This window comes from Polyodon spathula, chromosome 11, assembly GCF_017654505.1.
Source record: "Polyodon spathula isolate WHYD16114869_AA chromosome 11, ASM1765450v1, whole genome shotgun sequence".
NCBI lineage: Eukaryota > Metazoa > Chordata > Actinopteri > Acipenseriformes > Polyodontidae > Polyodon > Polyodon spathula.
The window spans coordinates 27,824,419-27,839,075 of record NC_054544.1 but is presented as its reverse complement, the minus strand read 5'-3'; the positions used below and the strand labels follow the sequence as shown (position 1 = coordinate 27,839,075).

Sequence of the window (14,657 nt, the reverse complement as noted above, 5' to 3'; positions counted from 1 at the left end):
AAGATTGGCATCCTCATATAATGTCATCCTTTCATGTAACCAAATAAAGATTAGAATAGAGGTTTTAATTGTAAAACTAGAAGACAATAACATTAAAAGCCAGTTTATAAAAATAGAACAAATACCTTGCACTTTTATTTAATGAAAAAATACTCTATATGTTACGCTCGAAATATCTACAACATACGAGCAACTGTCTTTTATTTTATTTTATTTTATTTTATTTTATTTTATTATTACAAGAAAAATCGAACTGCTTAATCTATGGATATACAGCAGTATAGTAAACTACATTTCCCAAAATTCAATGGAGATTAGTTTTAAGGGCCGTTGTCGTTGTGACGGCCATTATTCTTTGCACGTGCGCAGAGGGGTGCTGGGACGGGTGGTCTCAAGAGTTGCGGGGTTTCGACTGAGCTGACAAAGTGGGGGAGGCCTTACTACAGCTGCTACTATTACTATTATTATTGCTGGTGCAACTGTATTTAATTAAAAATATACTAAAGAAATACAAAATATATATACGCTATGAGAAGGAACGTGTTCAAGAGCGGAGACGGGCCGGGTTTATCTAATCAGCGGAACAGCAGTTCAGAGGGGCTGGATAAAATTGACATGTCTCTGGGTAAGGACAGAAACCCAGAGTGTTTTTTAGCTGTATGATATAATATAATGTATGTGACTGGGAATGAGATACCAAGGCCTGCGGAGGTTGGAGTTAATTACAGCAGCTGCCACGGTTTCGGCGTGACCCACCAACATGCAACCAGAGAGGTATTACAAAAATAAATGAAAAGGAAAGTACGCTGGACATCTGCTGAGTGGGAGTACCTGCGTGAAGAGATACCAAACAAACTACGGGCCTAAAGACGAGACTACAAAGAGGCCGCGTACTTGTGTGCTTGTGTGTGCTCTTTATCAAGTGCATAAACTACAATATGCAGTGTTTACTTTAATCATGTATCTGCTGCACGAAATAACCCTTCCACTCACCCGAGCGGGGTAAAACAAGTTCACGTTGTAATGGTTCGGGGTTTGTTTCGGAGTGAGTGAGTTAGTGTGTCTCATTGTTAGGAATGTTTTCCAATCACAGCGGTTTGTACATTTCTTCCATGACGTTGTGTGCCAGTAGTAAGAAATCACAAACAAGCTCTCCTTGTACAATACTGGGGTAGACTGAGGCCTGTTTAGGGTATTTGGTTTCTTAAGTGATATTTTAAATGCACTATCAATGGATGGATCTTGAATAAAACTTGACTGATTTTTACCATCATGCAGCTCCAAATATGTTCAATCAAATGTCATACTTTTTTTTTGTTTCTTTGTTTTGCACCAAGCCCCATGTTACAGTTCTGTGATGAAGATGATGATAATAAAAGTAATATTTGGCTTTACTTTTTCCTTAAAGTGGATTATGTTGGTGACACTGCTTACAATAATTTGAAACCAGACAAATTGCCACCTTGCTAATTGTGGATCTGTGCAATGGGAGCCTCATTTCCGTCCCTGGATTTTGATGTTGTCCTATTGCAGATGATATCATCAGGCTGAACAAGAAGGAGCAGAGGAACCTCCAGCCAGCCCGGTTCTCTCAGGGGAAGCCCAGGATGAATTGGAAACTCCAACAGGGCTGGCGAGCGCCTCCGATTCCGAGAACGGCGTGGCGTGGGACCCAGCAGCAGCAGAGAGGTGGGGAGAGCACATAGACCACAGCAGCGCTTGGGACTTGCACTAGCACTGTTGCACACAGTCTTGGCTTTCAGAACTACCTTCAATGAAGTCTGTTATTGAAAAGGATTTTGAGCAGGGTTGGAAACTAACACTAGCCCTGCTGCACACCTGTGGTTCAGAACTACCCTCGATGAAGTCTATTATTGAAAAGATAGGAGTTTGAGCAAATGTTGGAAACTCACACTAGCCTAACTGCACAACTGGGGCTCAGAATGAATGTTAAATACATTTTCTCCCTTTTCAGAGCATATTTACCAGGCACCTGTTTGTCCAAACTACTGGCACCTGATCGTTTCAGTAATCTAGCTAAACAAGGGAAGCTGTGATACGCAGGACTGGGTGCACGGCTAGTGCGAGTTTCAAACCCTACTGCTGTGGCTTTAGTGTAGCCACACCATGTTTCAAATAATAACAATTCCTGGTAGTTCACACCTTTAAGACTCCTGACACTGTTAGAGATATTAGTCCTTCAAATTGTTTTTTTACAGTTCATACAAACAATTCATACAGCAATCTCCGAGCTTGTTTGGCTTCAGTTCATAATGAAGCATGGAAGTGTTTTGCAGTTGCAATACAGCGGCAGTGTTAATTCACGCCTCAAGAAGCTGCACTGGCACGTGCCTGACGCTTCGCTGGATTTGTGTTCCAGGCCTAGGGATCAACAGGCTGGGAGTCCGAGGGAAGAAGCTGCTGCCTGCCGTGGGGAAGAGGCATGCCCAGGGCATCGTCACATGGCTGGCTGCCAGAAAACCTGGAGCACTGCGGAAAGGAATTAGCCCGCTAAACAGACCGGCTTTCACTCAGATGGTAAAAAGTAGGAGGCTCATGTACCCTGAAGAAACATCCCTAGAATCAGTTTGTTAGCGTCCCTATACAAAGTTGCTGTGAAGAAATAACAGAAGGCATGCTTGTTCATTATAGTCACTGTAACGAGCCTCTGCTTGCTTGTTGCAGATCTGAGATGAAAAGATCAGAACATTTTGCGCTGCAGCTTTTCTAAAATTACTGTTGCCGATGTCCTTGTTTTAGTTGATCAAATCCTCAAGTTTCCTTCTTTTCTGTCTGTTACCAGAGACCCCATCCTGGGTTGCAGAGAAGGATGCCTCCTTACAGACAGACTGATGCACAGAGGAGGCAGCGGCCAGCTGTGACAGGGCCTGTCGAGCTCAGGAGGTGAGCACTGGAACATTAATCCACACAGGGCGCGACACCAGAGCGTTAGAGCCTGAATAACTCTGCGTGTTTGTTTCTTAGAATTTGTAAATTGATATGTGCATTTGGTCATCAGCACAGATGTAGAGATGTGTGACAGCATTTCGTGTTTCTCTTTGCAGGAATGTTTTGCCAGCCAGTATTCCCAGGCCAGCAGCCCCACTACTAGCACCACATCACCACCCAGCTCACCAGACCCAGAAAGAGTTGCGTCAGGCCACCTTCCTGTCCAGGAGAGGGATCAAGGTAACATCCTCCTCCTGGTGTTTGTGCAGGGCTGCAGTTAGCACACTGTCGCACACAAACCAGGTGCCAGTTTGACTCCATTTCCAGGATTGTTCTGTGTTACTTTCTCTACCTGAACCCTGTGATATCTAATGCTGTTGTATTTAGTGCGAGTTTAAACCAGGAATCCTTTGAGACTGAGGGCTGTTGATTCTTCAGTGTTTCAGAGAACATTGCAAGAAAGAAGTACCACATTATGGTGTAAGATTGAAAGTTTGTTTGTTAACCTGTACAGGCTGGTTTTTACTTGCTCATTGTTTGAAATCTTCTATTGATCCACACCATTGCTTAACTTGCTTCTGTTCTGCCCTCTTTGTCATCCTAAGGTTCAGACTCATTTGCAGACAGTGCAAAGCCAGCCACCAGTGACCCAAAGAACACGGCAGTAAGTCTTGTATTCATGCTGCTTTGGCTGTGGAAAGCTACTTTTAAATTGGTAAAATCTCATTGCTCGCTTTGACAGCTGCTACACAACCTAAAAGATCGTTCTCATTGGCTCTGGCCCTTTGCTTTCTGACTTGTGCGATCTGTCACACAACACGCATTTTAAAATTTAATATTTTCAAGCCCTATGTAATTTAACACTTTGGTTTTGCATTCTGTCACCAGATGGCGTAAATCCACCACAGATGGAGGCATTCTGACTGTGTCCATAGACAACCCTACTGCCAGAACGGTGCCACCAGAGTAAGTGCCGTCCTGTAGTCTAGTCGGTATACACCTTGCAGAAAACGAATACTTCTGGTGAATCAATGGGTCAGCATTTTTCAAATGAAATTGGCTCTGCTGTCACAAAGGGAAGAAATAATCTTAGTGTGCTAATGAAGAGATTAACCTCTTTTTAAATGAAGGTTCAGTTGAAGTTCTAGTCCACTATACCCTGATTAGTGATGACAACACTATGGTCTCGTACTGGTGTTGGGAACTCTGGCTGCTCCATTCCCGGTTTAATGGATTGATTGGATTGATTGGTCTTGTGCAGTATATCAGTGTGCCTGTCAAAGAGACTACCCCAGCCCCAACGCCACACACCCCAGCTTAGCTGAAGGGTCTCTCTGAAAACTAGCCAGCCTGCCTGCATATTACATAAGTCTTCAGATCTCTAACCAAGGTCTCCCCTGATTCCTACAGCCCCCCCAGGCCGCGGGTCCTGCGCCCCCCGATGCCTCCTGTTCCCCTGAAGCTGGAAGATCTGGAGGAGAAGAAAGTCCCCAAAGGAGTGCCTCTGGAGTTTGACATCAGCAGCGTGGGAAAGCAGGTATGCCTACGGGAGCCCCTCGCAAAGGCTGTGTAACTACAGCCCAGAGAACAGACTGCCTTGAAGGCTGCCTTTGGATTCACTTGTCAGTTTTTTTTTTTTTTTTTTTTTTTTTTTAAACAAGCAATGTGCAACATCATTCAATTAAGGCATATGTTTGGTCCCGTGTTTTTTTTAATCTTTTAGCAAGTAAACCGCATGTTTATCTAGACCTGCTTGCTTTGGGTTCATCATTTTTGGTTTTGCAGTGTGGGACCGTGTATCGCATTGTGTGTCGTTTCTTTTTATTTTAAACTCTGCAAACAGCAGCCTTTCACACTGTAATAATGACAGGAATAGACTGTTGTATCATTTTCTCTTGAGGTCAATAGTGGAATTTTTTTCCAATGTGGTTTATTATAAGGCTAAGCATAACAAAAAAGTGACATGTGACCCTGTTAACATTGTTTTTCTTTGCAGACAGCCCTGACCCTGAATGAACGGTTTAAAATCCTGAAGGATCAGAGGACGGCTGTCGCTCAGAGTAAAGGGAACCGCTTTGTTACAGTGGGGTAAAGAGATGCGCCAGCCAGCCATCCACACGCCACTGAAGTCCACGTCGAACAGCGTGCAGGGAGCAGTTTCCACTTCCTAATTCAGGGACCTGATACAGCAGATTTGTTATTCGTAACCCTTACTTACTCTTTTTTAACATTGTACAAAGTATGCCAGCTGGGATTTCATTTAGAAGTTAATAATGGTGCAAAAAAAAAAAAAAAAAAAAAAAAGATTTGAGAGAGGTGGTGACTCGCAGTACCAGCAGATCAGTCTTCTGTGTTTCATCTTGGTGGGGGAAAAAAAGCCAACAAAAATGCCCCCATTTTAAAGTGGGGAGTTAATGTTGGAGAAATTTCTATTTATATATACGTATATGTGTGTATATGTGTGTGTATATATATATATATATATATATATATATATATATATATATATATATTATAGTATATAATTATTATTTGTAATAAAAATTAATTTTGATTTTGATTACGTCACTTGCGTGAACGGCAGGATAAAAAAAAATTATTTTATCGGTGTTCTTTTAATAAGCGCCACCAAGTAGAGCGTTTTGCATTTTTGTTTAAGTTCTGTTTTAAAAGTGACCCTCTGTGACCTTAGAAGTTGGGAGTCTGCGGCTGCTCTTTTCAGCAGTTCTCCCCTCTCGGTTCACACACCTGCACCCAGTGCTGCGATTCTTTTGAGACGAGTTGTGATGCTTTGTGTTAAGCTGTCTCATTGCCCGCACTGGGGACGTTTGCCCCTGTGCTTCCTTTTCAGGGTTGCAGTAATTGTTGTACATGGTTTTTGTACAAAGAAAATGCCTGGCAGCAGTTGTGTGTTCATGCTTTCTTGTGTAGCGTTTTTGTTTATTTGTAAAAAAAAAAAAAACAAAAAAAAAAAAAACACTCGTGTTGAATTCTGAATGGGGGGGAGCAAAAGAATTGTAAACTTGTTTTAATTAAATGTTAAGTTTCACTTTGATTTGTTGTTGTTTCATTTCTTTTCTGTCCTCTCTAACTCTGCTGTTAATTCAGCTCCATGCTCTGGTATTTGCTACTCTAACAACACATGGTACCAGACTGTTTATTATTCCCTGCTGGGGGAAGAAGTTACATCATCACAATGCGGGTTGCTTTGAATGCAATAAAATGACATTTCACAATGGAGTGACATAATTTCTTAGATTAACTGGATAACAACAGATGAGAGGAGGTAATGGGGAATGAGCTCCACGTGCCCTTTTTCAGAGCAGTAAGCTTTCTGGTGGATAAAAGATACAATATTTTTATTTTATGTTTTATTATTACACCTATTATTGTATTTAAAACTATAAAATAGGTACAATGCGAAATTTCAGTACTCCAGGCTGCAATGGTTTGGGAGGGGCTACGTAGTACATATTGAAGGTATTTAAAGGGCACTCGACAACAGCTATCAGGCGTAACTATTTCTCATGTCTAGATCACAGGCAGCGCTTTGCTTTTAATTTCTATAATGCGCATGTCCATTGTCAGCAGTCGTACCCCCCTCAGCCCGCATGCTCAGTGCCAGCACTGGCGTCGAAGTGTTCTCAGTACCTGCGCAGTCGCAGTGTGCATCCAGTTAGTGGGAGTTAGCTGTGTAATGGCGGCCGTAGTGTTGTTGTCTGTGGAGAGTTCCGGTCCCGGGTTCGGGATCGGCGGCCAGAATAACAGCGGAACCGGAGCGTCTGGGAACGGCCACGGGGTAGCGGGACCTGCATCATGGAACCGTTCTTTGGACCGGGCCCTGGACGAGGCGTCCGTGACTGGCTCCCTGAACCTCAGCGGCAGGAAGCTAAAGGAGTTCCCGAAAAGCGCCGCAAACCACGACTTGACTGATACAACTCAGGCCGGTAGGAGCCGTGTGCAGGGAGTGACGGGAGATGGGGTTTAACAGCAAGGATAGCGGTATAAAAGAGCGCGATATATATATATATATATATATATATATATATATATATATATATATATATATAGCTTGGCCTATTTGCACAGTCTCGATTTAACTCGGAAAACACCCGCTAACAACTTCTTCAGGATTACTTTTGTGCCCGTTTAGATGATAGGGAACTAAACAAATGATCGATGAAATACAATGATCATCGCGAATCAAAATTTGTTCGATAACGAAACTCAAAAACAAACATCAATTAGTTTTAACTGCTAATGCTTTGATTGACCACATCTATAAAGATTTTCAAACTATATGGTGTTTCTAAATATATATATATATATCTATATATATATATATATATATATATATATATATATATATATATATATATATATATTCAGTACTGTGCTGGTGCGTTGATCTGGTTAGTGTTGTTGCTAATCTGTCATCACACTGAGTTCAGATTGCATTGGCACTGGTATTGTTGTATATGATGTAGCACTTAGCATTAACGCATGTAAAGCCGCTGACGTGATTATAAATTCTGCATTGTTCAGCATAGGCGAATGTCATTTATTTTAAAACAAATTGGTTAGATTTATTACCTAGGCCATGTTTGAATTGTCAACTGCTGAAGGGCGTTCAGTCGCAATTCAATTACAAAACCGTTTACTTTTCTTTATTGTGCATTGAACGAAGTCAGATTTTGAAAAAGAAAAGCGTATGAAATAGCAATTTGACCTGCTAATGTGCAGAGTACACAGTGTTTGAATGTCTTGTCTAGTAGTCGTACACTATGTTAATCGCAGATACTCTGTGTTTCTGCGTGTGCAAGTCGTTGTTATTATGAAACCGAGCGTCAGCTGGCCTCATTCTTACAGATGCAAGCAAAGACTGATTGATTTTCGTGATGGCAGGATGACTTCTGCCCGATAGCCAAAAATGATCTTCATTCAAGTTGTGTGGTCCAGCAATCACTGCACTACACTTGCTGCTTAATTAGCTTACTTAACAAGACACACCCAGTTTATAATGGTATACAGACCTAGTGTGTGAGGAAGCCACGTTTGCCAGGGCATATTGTTCTTTTAACTGAGAGGGTAAACAAACAATGTATTGTTTGTTTTTTATTTTTGTTTTGTTTTTAGTCAGTTTGATTGACAATATTATACTCCTTGTTACCCACCCAATGACCCGTGCACTTTGACTGTAATTAAATAAACAAATGCCTGTCCCATTAGTTTCTAAGCAGTAAGTTACTGCTCTTCTCTATGCCAGATTCATGCTTACTTGATTCTCCCATACTGTACAGTTTATCCTCATGTGCACTCTGCTTCACCAGAAACTGGTTCCCAGATTGTTTACATTTGAGGAGCTTTATGAACAAAAACTTTCTCCCTTCCAAAAGCTCTCTGAGCTAAACGACCAGCATCCTTCTACTAGTACCACTACTGCTCTCCACAGTAAGATCTGTGTATCATCCATCTACTACCACCACTACTGCTCTCCACAGTAAGATCTGTGTATCATCCATCTACTACCACCACTACTGCTCTCCACAGTAAGATCTGTGTATCATCATACTTCTACTACCACCACTCCTGCTCTCCACAGTAAGATCTGTGTATCATCATCCTTCTACTACCACCACCACTACTCTCCACAGTAAGATCTGTGTATCATCATACTTCTACTACCACCACTCCTGCTCTCCACAGTAAGATCTGTGTATCGTCATCCTTCTACCACCACTACTGCTCTCCACATTAAGATCTGTGTATCATCATCCATCTACTACCACCACTGCTGCTCTCCACAGTAAGATCTGTGTATCATCATACTTCTACTACCACCACTCCTGCTCTCCACAGTAAGATCTGTGTATCATCATCCTTCTACCACCACTGCTGCTCTCCACATTAAGATCTGTGTATCATCACCCTTCTACTACCACCACTCCTGCTCTCCACAGTAAGATCTGTGTAACATCATCTTCTCCTACCACCACTCCTGCTGTCCACAGTAAAAGGGCTTTCTGTCCTGTCAGATTCATGAAACAGCTGCTACTCTTTGTCAGTTGAAAGGAGTTCTTTTTGCTGCACAGGGAGGGAGTGTACCTGTGCACAGGTGAGCCACCCCATGCTCGTTATGGAGAAGTTTCAGCCGGGCTGCAGCACTGTATTTTATCGTGACTGTTTTAACTGCACGTGGTTCTGTGAGAAGTGGTGCATTCCTAGGGAGTGGGAGTGTGGCCAAATAGAGGACAATCCATGCCTGCAGAATAGTGTAGATATTCCAGGAATGAGGAAGGATAGCAGAATAACCCAGAGTTGAATGTGTGATTTATTCTCCTGATTGAAATAACCACACTACTGTCTGAATGTGCACAGAGTGGATTCTGTATCTAACAAGTGTATAAGATGGAGAAGAAAGTATGTTTCAACCTAGATCAAGCTCCACATCTGCTTAAAACGAAGCACTATTTGGAACAGTAGATATGATCTTTCTGTCATAGGATTTGACTGAAGGCAGGGTAGATTCCACAGTGAGATCGACAGGCAGGGTAGATTCCACAGTGAGATCGACAGTCAGGCACAGTTGACACCAATGAGAAGGTGCATCTTGTTGTGAAACTTGTTTTTGTCCTAAAGTTTAAAACTAATTGGATTACTACAAATGCTGCACAAACCCTTACAGCCCGTCCTGTTATTTCAAGAAAGAATGGTTACAAAGACTTGAAAACTAAAATAAAAATGGTAAAGTGTACAGAAAGTGTAAAGTTGTACAAATGAGGTTTGGTTAGTGTTGGCGGTACGTGTCTTTTGTGGAGTTCCTGCTCCGTGAGAACATTCTGTTTGTGTTGTTTCCCTCAGGTGGGTATCTCCAGCTCTTCTCAGGATGTAGTTAGTGAAGGGGGCTCAGGGCTGGCAGAGCGAGGACACTGCCATTTGGAAAGAAGATCTCTGAATCATGTGTGTGATTTGACGCTAAGGCTGGAAACCAGTGTTTGATAGATCAGGCATAGATCAGTGATGGAAATAAGACTCTCACTGCGTAGTAGTTTTCCCCATTCCAGGTTTTAATGATTAACCGCAGTGTATGGGCCACAAGCTCAGGTGAGTCTTATTAAACTCGTAGTGAAACCAGGAATGGATCAAAATGCTGAACAGTTGGAGTCTTATTTTTATCCCTGTATTTAAAACATTTGTGCATGGTCGTTTACTCTTGCATACACTTTCAATGTAGGTGACATAATTGAGTATTTATAATCGTCTTTATATTCTACTCTTGCATTTAAAATGTTACTTGAATTTCCACATGCAGTATTCAATTATAGAGGTTTACAGTGCATTGTGATAGTATAAAGATTGAAACTTTTTGTAAAAAAAATAAAAAAGTGAAAATCCTCTAGAAACTACGTTTTCGATTTGAAATTTAAAAATGTCTAGTTTCATTTAACATTTACATGCTTGTACCTTCACAGCCCTAATGGACAAACACACACAGAGCACTGCACTATGAAAATGCTATGCCCTTGGTCCAGTGACGCGGCACACTCTCATTGTTTCAGTGATGGCTTCTTCCCCATAAGAGCAAAGCACATCAGTGTGTTTTGTGACTAAAAAACAATTTAATTGTCTTTTATAAGTACAACCCACATCACTAATACAATTAAATCATGAAATTCTTCCCCCCCATTTGTGTAGAGTTCTGTTTCCCTTGCATTGAAAGACTACATACCAGATTTAGACATCTGAAGTTTATAAACACCTTAAAACCGCTTCATTTAAAAACAGTATCTTTCATTTCTGTTTAGGTGTTTTAGTAGCATTACCAGCTTAGAAATCTTTGCACAATTGGAGCTTAGTACACATAGCTGCAGGCCCTGTATTTACTGAACAGTAATTTTGTTTGGAAAATGGACAAATAGCTGGTTGTTCATGTTTTAAGCAACATTCACGTGTCTTCTTGCTAAAACGCCTACATTTCAAACTATAATCTTACTGTATAAACCGAACCAGCAGCCTACAAATCCTTAAAGCCTGTACAAAAGCTCAGTGTAAAGCATATGCAATGGGAGTAGAGTCACTTGGTGTGTTTGGAAAGTGAATTCCAAAGTTAAGGAACATTGTAACAGTCTGTATACATGAATATGAATGTAGCTCTGTGATTCCTACACACACATGCCACAAGACAACACATTTATATAGTGTTTTATCACAGAGTTGCCCGGAGAGACAAAGTTGTTTTAATCTGAACGTCCTCAAGATTTCCAAGCCCATGTGAAGGATGCTCCCAAGGCACGGCAGTCCTTTCAAATCACTTTCAAACTGCTTGGGGGACCAACCAAGTACGCAGTTGCATGACGTAGTACTTCAGCTGTACTTCACTGAGCTCTAGTTGTGGTAAGACAGACAGAACTGTCTAGTTTGTGTTTAATGTCTCTGCTGCTGTGCTGGCTGAAGTTCAGCTCTGGCATTGAGTGTCTGTCTGCATGTAGTGCTGGGGAATAGGGAGCTGGAGCAATTTGAGCATGCAGTCTTCACATGTACTCTTTTTTTAATTTGGATCCAAAGCACACAGCACTAACTGCTATAACACGTTCAAAAATTGAGTTTGGGCAGCCTCAGCCCAACTCTGAATACCTAAACTATACAGTCACAGCACTGAAACTTCACTTTCTGGAATGTTGCTGTGAGTGAACAGCTTGAGGCTGTTGCCTTGCCTGCTGCAGTCAGTGCTCCACTCGGAAGGAGTAGCACAGGACGGACAGTAGACACACACTAACAGCACACATGTGTTTTCTAATATTAATCTCTAGTGGATTTGTCCAAAACCTCTGGTTTGGAAAAATCTGGTTTTAGATCATGGAGAGCAGGCTGTGTAAATGTCTGTGTCTCTTGTACACATTTATATTGTTTATGTTTTAATCAGATCCCTGTGCTATTATTACAGTACTGTATGTATAAATAACCCCACCCCACACCACCTCTAATTGGGTCTCATTTGTCCCTTGTATAAAAAGTTGAAACACTAACGTAACTATTGTTGGCTAGTCATTAGGCAAAACATAGCCTGCAGCACTAACTGTCAGCCACAGCCACCTGTGTTTAATTTAAATGTGTAGTGAATGCTTCTAACGACATACCTTCGGACATGTGCCACATCGTTTGTGCAGCCTGCAGCCTGTCCCAGAGCTGCACAACACACCCACATGGCAAGGCTTTCCACAGCGCATGCAGGTGTTTGATTTTGCTGTGCTTGTCCTCTTGTACTCACTTGCCTGTTATTCCCCCATGCTTTGTTTATTTTAAAGAGATAGAGTCTCTTTCCACGTAGCTGTGCGATTCTGCTTTACTGAGACTCTGGGCCCTGGCTGTTTCGTTGTGTTGAACCCATTTTATAGGCAGGAAATGGTACAAAACCCCTAGATTATCCAAGATTGTCCCTTTACTGATTAGTCAGGTAAACTTGCAGCTGCTGCCTGAGAGAGCCCATCTCTTACCAGTCAGCTGGCTGATTGCAAGCAGCATTACCAGATAGCAGCTGGAAGGGTCTGAGTGATTGTTCAGCTAGAGGATCAGAGCAGCCACACTCGGTGAGTGTGAGGAAATCCCAAACTGAACAGCAGCCAGGACAGAGGAAGCACCGAACTCCTTCTGGCCTGGAATACTTCCTCCTCAACTGCAGCTAGCTCACCTTCAGACCACTCCTGCCAAAAACATGAAATTACACAAGATGGCTATCTCTCCAGTCTTATTCTTTATTAAACACACTATTAAACAAAGTTATCTCAGTCGTTTTTTTGCTTTACTCTGACAGTGCAGGAAACAAAGATCCCAACTGCACTAGCAGACGTACACTTACAGGTCCACTCGAGGGACACCGCCTTGAACTCGACCACAATTCCAGCGCCTTCTGGTTCATCTGGTGATGGCTTTATCTAAGGTTTATTGCCCTTCGTTTCATTCATTTGTTTTGCTGGAGGACGGTCATGCCACTGTCTTATTAGACAGCAGTGGTGCTGGAGTGCAGAGACTGTTGCTGTCTGCTGGGTAGGAACCAGCCTACAAACTCAAACCCTTTCAGCTGTGTACTTTAATCAGCAGGGCTGGCAAGCCTCCACCCCTCTTAATGAATGGCTAGCTTCCCCAGTGCAGACTATCTTGTAATTACTCTGCTCTGTGCTGCTTGTTCTCTGGGTACACCTCGAAGATGCACAGTTTTTCTCTCTGTTTAAAAGCTCATCAGCTACTTGGTAAGAAGAAGGAGAACGTGCTTTGACCGAAGACAATGGTCGTTGTTCACATTGCAGAAGGTGCTGCTGCTGGCCCGTGAGTTAAAGCTAGTGATAATGGTCCAAACAAATTTGCACAGCTTTTGCTGCAGTGGAAGTTCTACAGCTTTTTGTTCAGAAATATATACCTGAACTAGAACCTAACAAAAATCTCTTGGAGCTAGCTACTTCTTCTTGTATCATTTGTGATATCAGTTATGATTGTGTTACATGTAAGTACCTAGAAAGAAAAGTAAGCAAGCAGTTTCTTTTTTCTCATGTGTGAGTAGCCACCTATACATTTTAGTGCTTGCTATGTAGAGCCCACAGCCCCGATCTCTGTCTGAGTGAGGGAGTGGAGAGTGAGCTCTGCTCTGAGCAGCTCTCTGTGTGCCAGTGCAGGGGCAGTGAGGGGGTGGAGAGTGAGCTCTGCTCTGAACAGCTCCCTGTGTGCCAGTGCAGGGGCAGTGAGGGGGTGGAGAGTGAGCTCTGCTCTGAACAGCTCCCTGTGTGCCAGTGAGGGGGTGGAGAGTGAGCTCTGCTCTGAGCAGCTCCCTGTGTGCCAGTGCAGGGGCAGTGAGGGGGTGGAGAGTGAGCTCTGCTCTGAGCAGCTCCCTGTGTGCCAGTGCAGGGGCAGTGAGGGGGTGGAGAGTGAGCTCTGCTCTGAGCAGATCCCTGTGTGCCAGTGCAGGGGCAGTGAGGGGGTGGAGAGTGAGCTCTGCTCTGAGCAGCTCCCTGTGTGCCAGTGCAGGGGGAGTGAGGGGGTGGGGAGTGAGCTCTGCTCTGAGCAGCTCCCTGTGTGCCAGTGCAGGGGCAGTGAGGGGGTGGAGAGTGAGCTCTGCTCTGAGCAGATCCCTGTGTGCCAGTGCAGGGGCAGTGAGGGGGTGGAGAGTGAGCTCTGCTCTGAGCAGATCCCTGTGTGCCAGTGCAGGGGCAGTGAGGGGGTGGAGAGTGAGCTCTGCTCTGAGCAGCTCCCTGTGTGCCAGTGCAGGGGCAGTGAGGGGGTGGAGAGTGAGCTGATGTTATTGCCTTGGGATAGCCTCAAGGTGCCCAGGGTTACCATGGGCTCTGTCTCTGTACCACATCCCTGATTTCTTATGCGACTTCAGAGAGATGTCTTTTGTTTATTTTATTTTGTCGTTATCTTGCAGTGAGCTGTCTGTCTGTCTCTGGAGTCGAGTCAGGAGCAGGTTAGTCGCTAACAGGTGGACAGGTAGAGACGCAAATACAAGGACCAAAGGAGGGACAGCAAAGGCTTTTGATGGGTTAATCTTGCCTCCCATAGCACAGTTATGGGAATCACCATAATTTATATATCCTACCACAAATGATCACACTTTGACTGATGAACCAGTGAAACACTGGCTAGCCGTGGATCCAGCTTTGCACTGTATATAACCGGGGAGGGGGGTGGGTGAATGGCAAGACAGAATGATTTGACAC

At 43.1% G+C, this 14,657-nt stretch overlaps 2 protein-coding genes across 18 annotated transcripts in view; both read left to right on the top strand.

Annotated features, from left to right (window-relative positions):
• Positions 1–349: 349 nt before the first annotated feature.
• Positions 350–5,398, top strand: LOC121322901 (UAP56-interacting factor-like). The gene is made up of 9 exons (XM_041263466.1): positions 350–625; positions 1,534–1,689; positions 2,381–2,538; positions 2,804–2,904; positions 3,066–3,189; positions 3,555–3,613; positions 3,838–3,915; positions 4,360–4,486; positions 4,946–5,398. Exons 1-9 carry the CDS (start codon positions 529–531, stop codon positions 5,039–5,041), a joined length of 996 nt encoding a protein of 331 aa, XP_041119400.1. The 5' UTR covers positions 350–528; the 3' UTR covers positions 5,042–5,398.
• A 1,215-nt stretch (positions 5,399–6,613) lies between these two features.
• Positions 6,614–14,657, top strand: part of lrch3 (leucine-rich repeats and calponin homology (CH) domain containing 3) — a 30,731-nt gene continuing 22,687 nt past the window's right edge. For 7 of the 17 annotated variants that reach the window (XM_041262712.1, XM_041262709.1, XM_041262700.1 and 4 more), the window contains exon 1: positions 6,615–6,896. In XM_041262712.1, the coding sequence (XP_041118646.1) occupies positions 6,647–6,896 (250 nt within the window). In that variant the 5' untranslated portion in view covers positions 6,615–6,646. Of the gene's footprint in view, positions 6,897–14,657 lie in introns of all 17 variants that reach the window. The other 10 variants (XM_041262708.1, XM_041262706.1, XM_041262698.1 and 7 more) reach the window with 3 other exon arrangements.